Here is a 13,416-nt window from a genome sequence, read left to right as displayed (position 1 = left end):
ATTATTATTATTATTATTATTATTATTATTATTATTATTATTATTATTATTATTAACAAGAATAAAAACTGTTGCAATGTTGGTATTTATTTTTTCCATGTTAAATATGTTTAAAAGTAACCATAAATGTGATGTTTCTCAATTGAATTAAAAAATAAATAAAATAAATAAAGACAGTTCTTTAAAATGTAACAGTCGATTTCATACATCCTTGGCATTTGACTTGGGAGAACCAGCTGCTTATGCACCTCTCTCCATCGTGGAGGGAGGACGTTCGTATAAACGGAGGGCACTGCATTTCAATCGAGCTGATCAAGAAAGAAATATCCAGTGCAACACTCCAGGACTACACCTGTTTTATAGGGTTAAGGCAAACATTAGCTAGAATGAAAAAAATAAAAAAATAAAATGAAGAAAAATAAATAAATATGTAACTTTATTAAATGAAAATCAGGAAGAAAACCCTACTTATAACAACAGTAAAATGATACTAATCCTGAAGTGGAAAGTGTCCTATGGTGCTGTGCACATACATGTTATAGCTAGTGTTGCACTACAGCGGCCCTACCTGCAGCTTCCCTCGCCAGCGCCACACGGCTTACTCTAAACACCCTTTCTGTGCTGCAAGAACAGCTTTCGCATACCTGAATTGGCTTCAGCTTAATTCCCATGTAGTTAGGAGTTTGGGTGTTCATTACTCTAGAAATAAAGATATATTTATATATATTTTTTTTTACATTATTTCAGTGTAGTTCTTAGTCCTGGAATTATTGTGGACACATTGTTTCTCTAAACTGTTTCTGCTACACAGGTCATTTCCACTGGCTTCAGAACCATGTGTTGCTCTGGGAGTTCTGCAGGATGATCCAAAACTGAAGTTTAGAAGCACAAAGCAAAGCCAAACTGGTCTTTACACTTGTGCACTTGATTAGCCCTACCACTGAGGGGATGTACCCACCACAATGTAGACACGGAGTGGGTCAGGTTGTGCTTTAGCTCGTCGAGGGGAATATTTTGTGCAAATTGTCAGACACAACTGCGGGGAAGTGGCAGTAGGTGCCTGTGCCACTGGCTCATCTGAAACACAGAGGCAATGAGTCAACATGCCCAGCCGGCCAGTCACTCGATTAGTTCCGGGAGGGACGCAAGACAAACAAGGAGAGACACAATCCAGCCATGGACTGAGCCTGTACACGACTGGAAAGTTATTATTAGTTTTTTCCGTGGCCAAAAATCCAGGATGCTTCAACACTGGAGAAGACTAGGAGAGCACAGTGTGACACTAACACCCTCTACCTTGGTTGGGGTTCAGTCAGTGTTTGAAAGCGTTGGCACATCGTGGGCGATACAATGGCTTCCAGCCCTGGTCACCTATCGCCCTGTGCTGCTGTCCCTGAGCCTGTCCTGTGCTCCACCGGGAGGGGCTCTCTGGGATCTGGGAGAGCTTGGGTGAAGTAGGGCGGAGGCAATGGAGGAGAGGAGGGAGGGAGGAAGGAAGGATGGGGTGGGGACTTTGCGGTTCTAGCTGGCGGGCAGGACGGGGTCTGACACGTGCCTCTGGATCTCCACCAGGCCTGAGGAAGTCTCCAGGTGCTCAGGTAGGGAGGGGAAGCGTGAGCTCCCACACAGTCCGGTGGTCACAATGGTGGCCAGTGGCCGTTGGGGCCTGAGGCCAGGCGTGCTAGCCGGCTCTGTCTCAGGGTAGATGGACATGGTTTCATCGGAGGCCACAGTCAGGTGGATCCCGCTGGACAGTGAGTCTCGAGACTTGAGGTTGAACTTGTCTGAGTCCGGGTAGTCAGGGCTCTGTGGGGAGACAAGGGCAGCGGTCACATCCCACAATTCTGATCCCAAGACACTAACTGGTACTGCATTATACTTCAGTTACTCTAGGCATTGTAGACTGCTGATTTTTACATTCTCTTTTATACCAAGTTTCTATAAAGAGACAAATATACTAATTGAAAAATTACTGTACACAATTGTACACTGTACACTGTATCAGTTAAACACTGAACACTTCTAGCCAGCTGTACTACAAGGCAGTTCCAGTCTGCATCAAAAATGAACACACTTGTTTCCCCAAGTGCTGGTAAAAGCAGCCCGAGAGCAGATGTGGGCCAGAGTGCAGACGGAGGAGTACCTGTAAGGGCGAGGCCAGGCTGTCTATCTGCACAGGGGAGATGGCCGCCATGCTGTGCAAAACCGGAGCTCCGGGGCTGTAGAGGGCCGGGGGGTGGCTGCTGGGCGACACGGCGCTGTAGGCGGGGGGCACCGGGGCTATCTGTCTCTGCAGCAGCTGCAAGATCACGTTGATATCGGCCGTCATCCGGGTCTCCAATCTGGGGAGGGTGTGTTGTGGGGAGGCATGGAAGAGTAAGGATAGGGGATGGGAGTCACTGTAATCTCATCACACAACACTGCAGACCCTCACCTGACCCTGGCGTCTCTGACCTGTGAGCCCTAAGATGCTGACTTCCTGGATGCCCTGGCCTGCGCTCTGAGCTGCTCATGCTGCACTGTTGTCTCTAGCTTTCACATCCCCAGGTGTGGCCTTCAGCCCGGCCACTGCAGCCACAGCATTGACACCCAGGCTCTAACCCTCAGTCCTCACTCCTTTCTGTGCAGCTCTCTTCAGTTCTCACTGTCCACAGCCTGGGCGTATATTCTTAGCTGAATTACCAGCTCTGTGATCCCTCTAATAGGATCTAGTGCTATATTTGTCCTGCACTGCCTGCACAGAGCCTTGGATTCCGTCCAAGTGCAGCAGCGCTAGCATCTTCCCCCCCCCGCTGTGTCAGGACTGATCGCTCTTCTGTCTGTTTCCAGGGCGCCTCACCTATTCAGCTGGGACTGGAGGAGTTCCAGACGGGACTCGAGCTCGCTGGGCCGGTCCTCGGTGCAGGGCGGGGGGTGGAAGGTGGCCCGTACGGAGGAGGAGCGGCGGGGGCTCTCGGAGTACTGGCTGGGCCGCCGGTCGGGCCAGAAGCCATAAAGTCCGGGCATGTTGAGCGGGGCTGCTGGGTGAGCACAGAGAGAGGAGAGGTGGCCATCAGAGGGAGGCTGTGCAAACAGGGCCAGTGCCATTTTGTGGTAAAAATGCCAGTGGACATACTGGACATGTACAGCTGAGGTGGTTTGACCTCAATAAGCCTGTACCCCATTAAAATCTGTGTCTAGCAGTACGCTGTGCACCTCAGCTGTAGTGTGTATGTGAGAGTGTATTAGGTACCTGTGTAGGGGTGTCCGCGCTCCAGCGGGCCTCCCATGCTGGCTGTGTTGCCACTGGGGGGCAGGAGGTTGACCACGGCAGGGGTGTAGTCCCGGGCATCTCCGCTGGGTGAGTACAACTCGCCCTTGCTGTGGCCCAGCGGCTTCATTTCATCCTCACTGGACTGGGAGCAGGGGCTGGGGCTGCTGCACAGCTCGTCCCAGTGCGGTCTCTGCGGCGCACCCCGGTGGTTGACCATGGCGGGGCAGGGTTGGTCTGGGTATGAGTCCTCTCTGTCCATCCCATCTGAAAGAGCCCAGCGCAGTTATTGTTACCAGTGTACTGTGAACGTTGTAACAGTCGTTTCAGGTTCCCAAAACTCTCTGACACTGCGGCCCAGCCATTTGTGGTATTAAAATATCACAGAGCACTGCAGTCTGATCTATACATACATGTTAGTGTATATAAAACAAACACATGCCCCTGTATAAAGCGAAACATAATGATTATCGATAAAATATAAATGTTTTTTGTTTAAAATAATCTGTAGTTATGATGAATGAAACCCCAATATTTAAAATCTGTGCACATGAGGAACAAGTCTGCATGTAGTACAGCAGAAAATACATGACAGTCTGACAGCAGTCACCAGTGGTCTACTCATAGGAGCTTTCATGTTGTTGAGTTGTCTGAGCCATATCAACTGGAGTCTGTCCTCTCATTCTCAAAGTGCAAAAGTGTAAAATGTCACATTGACGTTTGATGTGCCCCTGGAAGAGAACACGCACTATTTTGACACTGAGCATGATATCAGATATAGACCACGCATAATTATAACCACATGCTTCTAATTTGTCTCTGCCTGGACAGGAGGGTGTAATTTAAAACCAGGAATATAATACGTCTATGTGCGCAATTAAAAAAAAAAGGTATTTGACGCTTTTAACTTTTCCATTTAGGTGGAGCATCAAGGACACTCAAATACACAAGCCAACTGGCATCTGCTGACATTGCCTGTGACTGAGCATGCTGTCCAGCACGAGAGGTACTGTAACAGTTCTGGAAAGTCCTCTGACCGTTTGCAGTTCTGAATCAATTTTAAAAAGTACATGGTTTCACACACACAGACACACACAGACTGGTTCACTCACTCACCGGGCCGGTTGCGCCGGTGAAGAGAGTTTTTCCTGCGGCGTGGCCGGCGGTATCCGCAGTCGGAGTCTTCACTGGGCAGGGGATTGATAATTCGATCTGCCTGATACAACACAGCTTCAGTAACCCAACAGCCTGGCCCACACACACAGAGCAACAGCCCTCCCCACACACTGCACACACACTCAGAACCACTTTAGCAAAAGAGACCTGCTGTTTTCTCTTCATATCAATACACAGCGAGGGATTTAATGGAGGCAATCTTCTCAAAATGCAATTATACAGTATATTGAAAATCACTTTATTACTAAATGCTGCTGCGGGATTCACATTATAATCAGGCCTTTCTGTGATTCTACTGGATTTTTATACAAAACCAACCTGATGTTGGTAAACAATGGTATTATTATGTTATAATGTTATAATATTCTAGAGCAGTGCTGCCCAAACCCAATCCTCAAGAGCCCTTATGCAACAGGTTTTATAGGTAACCTTTAATCGTCAATTTTTTAGCACCTGGAACTATTTCATTGTGATCAATTAAGCAGGTGATTTGTTAAATTAAGTTAGTTAGAGATTTGGTATAAAGAAAAACGACCCTTTTCAGCTCACTGACTAGAGTTCCCTTAGTTGTTATTTGCTTAATTGATCAATAACTTCCACGTGTTCCCAGTCTTTCAACTTAGCGATTTAGGGTGACTGGCAAAACTCCCTGGATAGGGGTCTATGGGCCGTATATGTGCACCATTGCCTAGAGCATGTTTCCCCAACCAGTATTAAACCGCAGGTTTACAGCCCATAGACCTCTATCCAGGGAGTTTTGCCAGTCACCCTAAATCGCTAAGGGGTAGATTGTAGCGGTTGCTGTGCCTCACACATTTTTAAACTAAGTAGGTGTGCCTTAGGGTTTATATGGTTGGAAAACACTCTTCCAGAGCAGTAAAGCATTATAAGACAGGCAAAAGACACACTGGAAAGCACAGGGAGGAGAAAAACATTGGAATCACTGTGAAATAATAAACCATTTCGAAATTCTCAGGGAGGCAGTTTTTACAGGTTGATGGAAGTGGAGAACTAGCAGGGGTGCAGGCTGCCTCAACTCGGAGCTGTCCCAGCAGGCAGTGCTCCTGGACAGACACTCACATCTCGCAGGTTGAAGGTGATCTCCAGGTTGCTCCAGAAGTTGTCTGAGAAGTCGGGGTACATGTCCAGCACCTCAAGCAGGTCCTCGCGTTGGATCTTGTGCAGGTCGCAGTAGGTCAGCGCACGCACATCCGAGTTAGACTTCCCTGGTCGGGCGTACAGACTGAGAGGCTCCCCAAAAGTGTCATTCTTCCCTGCAGAGACAAGCAAGGTGAGGGGGAGGGGGGCAGAACTGAGCATACAGACATGCCTCCGAGGTCAAGAGAACAGGTCCAGTAAGTTGACCTACCTGTCGACTTGGGAGAGTCACTGTCTGTGTGTAGCAGACCAGTGTTTGTTTGTGCTGCACTTTCATTCATGATTTAATTATTATGATTATCTTGACTGCAATTTTTTTAATCACTTATGACTGATAGAATGCCATTTAAACAATATTCAATTTACAGCTTTTCATATGTGGTAAAGCATTTCAGATAAATGATACCTTTACATCATGTGCTTTAGATCAGATTATATAACAGCCAGAACAGCCAAATGAAGTGGGAATATTTGAAACAACGTAGTGCTTATCCTTACTGGAATGGTTGAAGAGTGACAGCTTCTCCACAAGAGGGTGCTAAGAGACCTATCTTTTGTGAACATGGCACAGGACTGAGAATCAACCACAGCAATACACTGATCCCCATCGTTTCGAGTCAGTCAGTATTTATTAATTTCAGTTTTCTTTAACTGTAACAGCTGTTGAGACATTACATATCCTATAAATAAATAAAGGTTTTAGAAAATCTACCAATACCCATCCCCTCTGGCATGGAGTTCAACAGAGCTTGCGCCTCACTTTATCACTCACTCCCATGGAGAGTTCACATAAACAGAGACGTCTAGGCTTGGAAAAGAACAGCTGTTCATTGTGGAGACACAGGCAGCACTGGGAAAATAAGAGTGGGGTTGCTGCTCTTGTGGTGGTGTCCTTGGAAGGATGTGTATCGCCCATTCCCGAGGACAGGGTAGGGCTGAGGACACAGCCTTGGGTGTGTCAGAAAGCTGAGTGCAGGGGACCAGTTGTATAAAATGTATTCAGTATTGTGTATTAAATACAGTAGTTTTCCTATTACCTAGGATATCAGTCTGTTAGGGAACTTTGTGCAACACTATCAAATGCAAGGAATACTTAAGGCTGGTTCACACTGGGCAACTAAACCTACTAACACTACAAATGCATGAAACCAAGCCCTTATATCACAATTGTTCGGTGCCAAGTCTGTGATGTCACTTGCGTTCAACCAATCAGTGAGCTCTAACAGCTGCTACTTTAAAATGTTTGTATGAACTCACCTACATACTGCACATCTTCAAGGTATTAAAATGAATGACAAACTTTGTCCATTGCTTTCTGTGGTCACCCACCATCTCTTATTACTCATCTCAGGGGAAGGAGACTAATGTTAACGAATTCAAACATGAAGAGGCAGCTGAGAAACGTCAATTTATTAAATGCTCCTGCTCCCAATTACATCACAAGAGCCTCTTACTGTTGACCAATCAGAATGGAGAAATGCAGCTCGACATGAACTATACCATCCGTAACCCAGTTGTGAACCAACCTTTAAGGAGGGAACTAGGAGAAAGCTTACATAATAGTTTTTCCTGTGTTTTTTTATTTGTTTTTAATGGAACCCACCCAGAATGGCCACCACCACATCCTCACGCAGGATCTCAATGGAGCCCCTGGAGATGAAGTAGAGGGCAGTGAGCACGTCCCCATAATGCACCAGGGTGTCTCCCGGGGGGGCATGGGTGGTCTTGAAGCGCATGGCCAGGGCCCTTAGGCAGCCCTTACTGGCCCCCCGGAAGGCCTTGCAGTTCTGCAGCAGGGTACGGTTCAGGTGCAAACAGATGTCAGCCTGGAGACATTCAGGGAAGCCCTTTAATACCTACAGAGAGAAAGAGACAGAGCAGGAGGGGGGTAAAGGGGAGAGTCAGTCACAGGGTGGGAGTGAGAGAAAGAGTGAGAAAAGAGATGACTAACAGAAAAGATGGGGAGAGAGAGTGAGACAGGGCGAGAGTAACAGGAAGTGTTAGAAAGGGAGACAGAGGGAGTGAGTGACAGGGAGAGAGACAGTAAGACAAAAAGTAAGAGTGAAAGAGCGAGATAGAGAGAGAGAGGGTGAGTGAGAGAAAGGAAGAAAGACAGAGTGAGAAAGTTTGAGAGAGGGATCTCAAAAGAAAAAGACAGTTCTCAAACAAAAGTGATGTTCTCAATATAGTTATAGAGCAGCTCGGTATAGCTAGCTGGGATGGGGGCCTGGACTCAGGAAGAGCAGCCGATCAATGTCACCCAGTGGAATGAATTCCAGAGGGTTGCACACAGTTAAGAGCAAACCAAGACTTGTGGCAGCTCCCACAGCCCACATAACCACATAACCATCACATCAACAAAAGTAAAAAATAAATCCCTTAACTACACAAAGCAGGACAATTAGGAGGCCCCTTCACTGGACACTGCCTCGACCCCCTCCCCATGCCTAAGCAGAACACATGCAGGCAGCAGTGCTCTGTTTTATTACTGTATTTGTCCTGAGGTCTATCGTATTGGAAGTCACAGCCCTGCTGGGTCTGAGCCCCTAATTATGTAGGATATTGAGTGAACTGAGCAGCTGTTAGGCCTGTGTGATAGCACAGCTGTGATGGACGTCTTTAACATGCAATTGACAGACCGACTCATTTGATTTTCTATTTGCCTTTTAGCAGGTAGTCAGCTGCCATGGAATTTCCTGCCGCCTGTGTGGGACGGAGACGCAGCGACGGAGACACTGAGAGACCGAGTGACTAAGAGATGGAGGGATGCGAGATGCAGAGACAGAGAGACAGACCCGGAGAGACAGAGGGTGATAAAGAGGTGTGGGAAGACTGAGAGACAGAGACTTCTTGGTTGACCTTTTCTCACTTTCCGTCAGACTGGATTGCCAAAGCACAAATACTTTTAACTGGCAGAAAATGTTTTTAATTCAAACAGAATCAAAGTTTAAGATTAGATGGATAGTAGCCAAAAGTGGTCGAGAGCCATAGAGCTCAGAGACAAACTAGGTTAAAGGACTGGTCTTTGCCTGGAAGTCAGTCAGTATTAGCTAGTGGTTGAGAGTGTGTGGTCTAATAGTCAGGACTGAGAGGCCAGTATAAGGGTTGGGACACTGGAAGCAAGGCTGTTTGGGTCTGTCAAGTATAGGATGGTTCTGGGTCACAACTCCAGGCTTTGGAGGAAACTGGAGCTTGAATATTTACAGAAAGTCAGGCAAATATGAATTTACCTCAGGTTTCGCTACTTTCTATTTTAAATTATATGATAGGGCCTGGAAACAATCTGAGTCTAGGTTGAGCACATTGTTAGAATAAATTAGCTTTAGGGACGGTACTGGTGCTAAGGATCACTCAGATTAAGATGTAGAAATAGCACCCTGTAAATAAGCAAGGCACTTAAAGGCTGTAACAGAGAAATTGTTATTTTAGTAGCAAATCTCTTCTCTGCTCAAGAAGGCGGCTGATGTCAACGTGACGCAGAACAGCCTGGCCACCGAAAATTGTTGTTTGTGCTCAATATTAGAAAACATTAATCAGCACGATTAAACTAGAGTGTCTGGGCGGACCAGTTATTTTTAGCGAAAGGGCTGAAATTCGATGCATCACTGTTTCACTGTTCAGTGCTTGTTTATAGAGAGAATCTGATAAAGGTCTCCACAAATTAAGATGTAGAACTTGGGAGATATTGCACAGCGCTAGCATGCGTTATGCAAAACAAGGCCAATGTGTGTTGGTACTGTACATCAAAAACAAATATAACTCAGTTTTTCCAGGTTTTAAGTTGAGTACAGTATCACATTTTGTACATTTGACATGGTTTTAGTGTGGTTGTATCACAGTTTTACAGTGGTTTCCTATGGTATTAACATTCTTTCACTGTGCATTACTGCACTCTACCAGAAATAAACCAAGGTCTGCCATAGCAAACGCACCTTAGGAATATGTATCATGGTATATCACAGTATTCTCATGCTCTAGTGCAGTAAAGCATAGTGAAGGAACATAGGAAGACACTGTAAAACTACAGTAAAACCATGTTAAAAGAGTAAAAATCATATTCTTTCTCCAGATCCCATTCACACGGCACAGTTGGCTGGCTGTTTCCTGGATGTGTGGCACACCGCCGCCGCCTTTGCCCTCCCGCGTGTCCCAAGGGACTCACCGCATTCATGTCGATGCCATTGGTGTAAGACCAGGCGTGCTGGAAGTATTCCTCCAGGCGTTGCCGCAGGCCACTGGGGATCTGGTGGAAGCGGATGAACTCCTTGACCCGAAGCATCTGCGTATGATAGCGCGCCGTGCCTGAGTACAGCCGCTGGATGATGGCCGACACGTTGCCGAAGATGCTGGCATACATCAGGGCTGGAGGAGAGAGGTAGGACCGTCAGGACCCCTGGCACACAGCGGCACCCTACTATACAGCCAAGACAGGCACCCCTTATGCAAGCTGTACCCTAGTGACGTGAAGGCATGTCGAAGCCAAAGGCACCACTAAAAAACTTTGGTACAACCACAGTTAAACCATGAACCAAGTGTCTATGGTCAATTTACCAGGGTAAACTTGCATAAAGACCAGCCTGTACAATGTGTCACCTGCTGCATACAAATCCATTCCTGACACCACTACTCCACTATATCGCTGGACGCCAGAGTGACGCCACTATTCACAATTAAGTCTGCAGTAAACAACACTGGTGTGTTGAAAAGGAGTATTTTCAAATGCGAACATCTGTGGTGTTGTGGATATACATTTTTAACAGTGTTTAGGGTGTGCACTGTTGTTCTATAGTTGAGTGAAGTAGAAAGTCGCTACTAACTTAACGTAAATTTTGCTTAGCTGGACGTGAGTAATTGAAGATGTCAAAATGACTGTTAAATATCGAAAACATTACTGTCTATACTTTACTTCTGCTGCCAATCTAAAGAGCAAGACATACACATGAAGAAAGGCAAATTAAATGAGGGAGATGCATTTAAATGCACCAGAAGAGGGGAGAGATGCAAAAACTGCCAAGAGGGAGGAAGTGGGTAGAGAAAGTGGGATAAGAGGGATGGAGTGGGAGCAGGGTGGGAGGCAGAGAGGCCATTGGGGGGTGGGGGGTGGGGGGTGGGGCTGGGGGTAGGGCTGGGGGGGTCAGGGTTCACTTACAGCCAATGAGCATGACACAGATGGAGAAGATCTTCTCAGAGTTGGTATTGGGCGAGACATTGCCGAAGCCCACACTGGTCAGACTGCTGAAGGTGAAGTAAAGGGCCGTCACGTACTTGTCCTTGATGGAGGGGCCCGAGGCCAAGTCGCTGTCGTTGTAACGCTTGCCGATCTGGTCAGCCAGATTGTCCAGCCAGCCGATCTTGTGCACCATGAAGGGGCGCTCCACGTTGCCGATGGCGTACCAGATGCAGGCCAACCAGTGTGCGATGAGGGCGAAGGTGCACATGAGCAGGAACAGCACCGCTGCCCCGTACTCCGAGTAGCGGTCCAGCTTCCGTGCCACGCGCACCAATCGCAGCAGCCGGGCAGTCTTCAGAAGGCCAATCAGAGTGGTGGTCTGGGTAAGGGAAGGAGGGAGGGGGCAGGGTTTTGGAGAACAATGGAGGAAGTGAGTGGGGAAATGCTAGCCGCCCACTTAAAGAGATAGTTAGAAGTCAGGTAACTACGTCAAAATGCCCATTGTTTTTCCCATTGTTCTGGACAAGTTTCTGATGCATTCCCTTAACTTCTGGGTAGGCAAGTACCATTGTTGTTGTTTAAAAAAATGATAAACTGAGATTAACAGAATGCATCGGTACGAAGGAAACTTTCACAGACAAATGGAGAACATTTTGAGGTACCAGTAGGTAAGTGTCTGCTAACTATTTCTTTAAGTTCAGAAAGCACAGATTTAATGCTAGAATCCTGGTGTGCCACATTTTGTGATTTGTCACGTCAAGAAACAATCACTATATACAATCCTTATATACATGACAAAAATGCATGTATGAGTTTGGTGCCATTTATGATATTTAACATTTAACACATCTGTTTTAAAATTATGTCTATTTTCAAAAAATATTAGAATAAATAGGTGATCACTCTATTTTATTATATAATGCAAATCAAACCATCTATAAAAATGTCTCAATGAAAAAGATACTTGCAATACATACTAGGTACCCATGGTTTGCATAATGTAATAATTTTGCATGGCCATTACAACTGAGTTGGACGAGTGGTTCTGAAGCTTGGTTACTCTTCTGCTTATGGTGACTCTCATGCTGGGGTCTAAGAACTCTGGTTGGGCATCATTCAGCATCAATGCACACAAAGCACCACAGGACTGGTCAGGGGTGGTCAGGTCAGGAATGAAGAGTTTGACCACAGTGCTGGGAAGGGGGGGTGTTTGCTCTCACTGTGCCCCCCCCCCCCCATGTCCTCTGTACTGGTCACAAATATGGTGGGGAATCTTTTCCTCTTTTACAATGAAAGATGAGATGCTGTGAGAGAGGGCGGGCAGGCGAGCAGGCAGTGTCTGATCTTTATAATTTAACAGCATTTTTGTTCTTCTGCTTTCTTTGCATGGCGCCGTTGAGCCCTGATCTGGGGTGTTGGATGTCAGTCAGGGGGAGTCTGTCTGAAAAGACCGAGGGAGACCTGGTAAAAAAGTGTGCTGCATTCTCATGCCTGGCATCACTGACAGACTGGTGAAAACCTGCCTGCCAATCTTGCGCTCTGGGAATCCAGCCTTCCTTTCTATTTGTAGGAGTAGACAACGACTGCCCAGAGCAAACTCACTGGAGGTTTGGCCTATAAGCACAGTATAGTAGTATGTCAGCACAGTCCAACTGGACAAATTCCCCAAATTGGACCCAAATTCCCCAAGCCTAACAAAGAAAATTAAGAAAAGCAAAATGCTGATTATACTACTAATTATCACAATTATTATTATGACTATTATTCATATTTATTAACTTAATTAAAATTGTTTAGAAATGGTCTTTCTGGTACATAATTGCCATCCATTATTCAATTTGGTGTACCTTACTATAGACTCGCAGGTCTTTACTCCAACTGCAACAGGCTGAACTTGTTTTCGAGTAAGAGGAAAGGAGTTTGCCATACAAGCGTCATTGGTGCTGATTCATGGCAGGCTGCAATCCAACCAAGGTAGGCCAAAATTCCTGGAGCTCTGCTGGAACTGGGAACAAGGCAGTCCCACACAAAAACACCAACCAATGCCTTCACTGGTAGCATAGGCTGACTGAACAGAAAGATAGGCTGGGTCTGAAGTCAGAACAACACAGGTCAAGTGTGAGTCTGTCCTCGGCTCCCATATATTAACACTGGGGGACAGAGTTGGTCGTCACGCCACCCTGGGACTCCATTTTTGATATCAAAGGGTTTCAAAATGAAAAATATAAATCAAGAGGCCAGCTGGAACAATCTTGGATCAATAACCTAGCTGAGTGAGCACCAAGGGGCCGAAGAGAAATCTCTACAGTTATCTGAAGCCTTTACATCGCAATAGGTTTGAGTCGAGCTATCCTGCTGTTATACGTTTTTTTGATTCTGCCAATTTAGTCTAAGAGAAGGATCTGGAAGAGGGCCCACATTTACACACATTCAGATCACAGACAGGACAGTGCAAAGAGAGAGAAAGACATAGAGAAAGAGAAACGTCCTCAAAATGAAAACCAAAAGAAAACAAAGAAAAACACAAACGCAAACTTCAGCGTGGCTCGTCTGATCCAGTTTGCTCTGAGTGGGAGTGATGGTCCTCTGGGATCACTTCTCATTTTCCCAGGGTTACCGCAATTCCAGAACACAAGCAATTCTGGAGGAAACATCTGGCAGG

At 46.2% G+C, this 13,416-nt stretch overlaps 1 protein-coding gene across 2 annotated transcripts in view; it reads right to left on the bottom strand.

The window, feature by feature from the left end:
* Positions 1–419: 419 nt before the first annotated feature.
* kcnh6a (potassium voltage-gated channel, subfamily H (eag-related), member 6a) overlaps positions 420–13,416 on the bottom strand; it is a 58,709-nt gene continuing 45,712 nt past the window's right edge. Inside the window, exons 8-16 of one of the 2 annotated variants that reach the window (XM_066698474.1) lie at positions 10,734–11,133; positions 9,747–9,946; positions 7,188–7,440; positions 5,507–5,700; positions 4,367–4,466; positions 3,233–3,517; positions 2,840–3,017; positions 2,144–2,342; positions 420–1,806 (exon numbers count right to left, since the gene is read on the bottom strand). In XM_066698474.1, the coding sequence (XP_066554571.1) occupies positions 1,522–1,806; positions 2,144–2,342; positions 2,840–3,017; positions 3,233–3,517; positions 4,367–4,466; positions 5,507–5,700; positions 7,188–7,440; positions 9,747–9,946; positions 10,734–11,133 (2,094 nt within the window). In that variant the 3' untranslated portion in view covers positions 420–1,521. Of the gene's footprint in view, positions 1,807–2,143; positions 2,343–2,839; positions 3,021–3,232; positions 3,518–4,366; positions 4,467–5,506; positions 5,701–7,187; positions 7,441–9,746; positions 9,947–10,733; positions 11,134–13,416 lie in introns of both variants that reach the window. The other variant, XM_066698473.1, reaches the window with a different exon arrangement.

Source organism: Amia ocellicauda, chromosome 3 (genome assembly GCF_036373705.1).
Source record: "Amia ocellicauda isolate fAmiCal2 chromosome 3, fAmiCal2.hap1, whole genome shotgun sequence".
Taxonomy (NCBI): Eukaryota; Metazoa; Chordata; class Actinopteri; order Amiiformes; family Amiidae; genus Amia; species Amia ocellicauda.
This window is presented reverse-complemented; position numbering and strand designations above follow the sequence as displayed.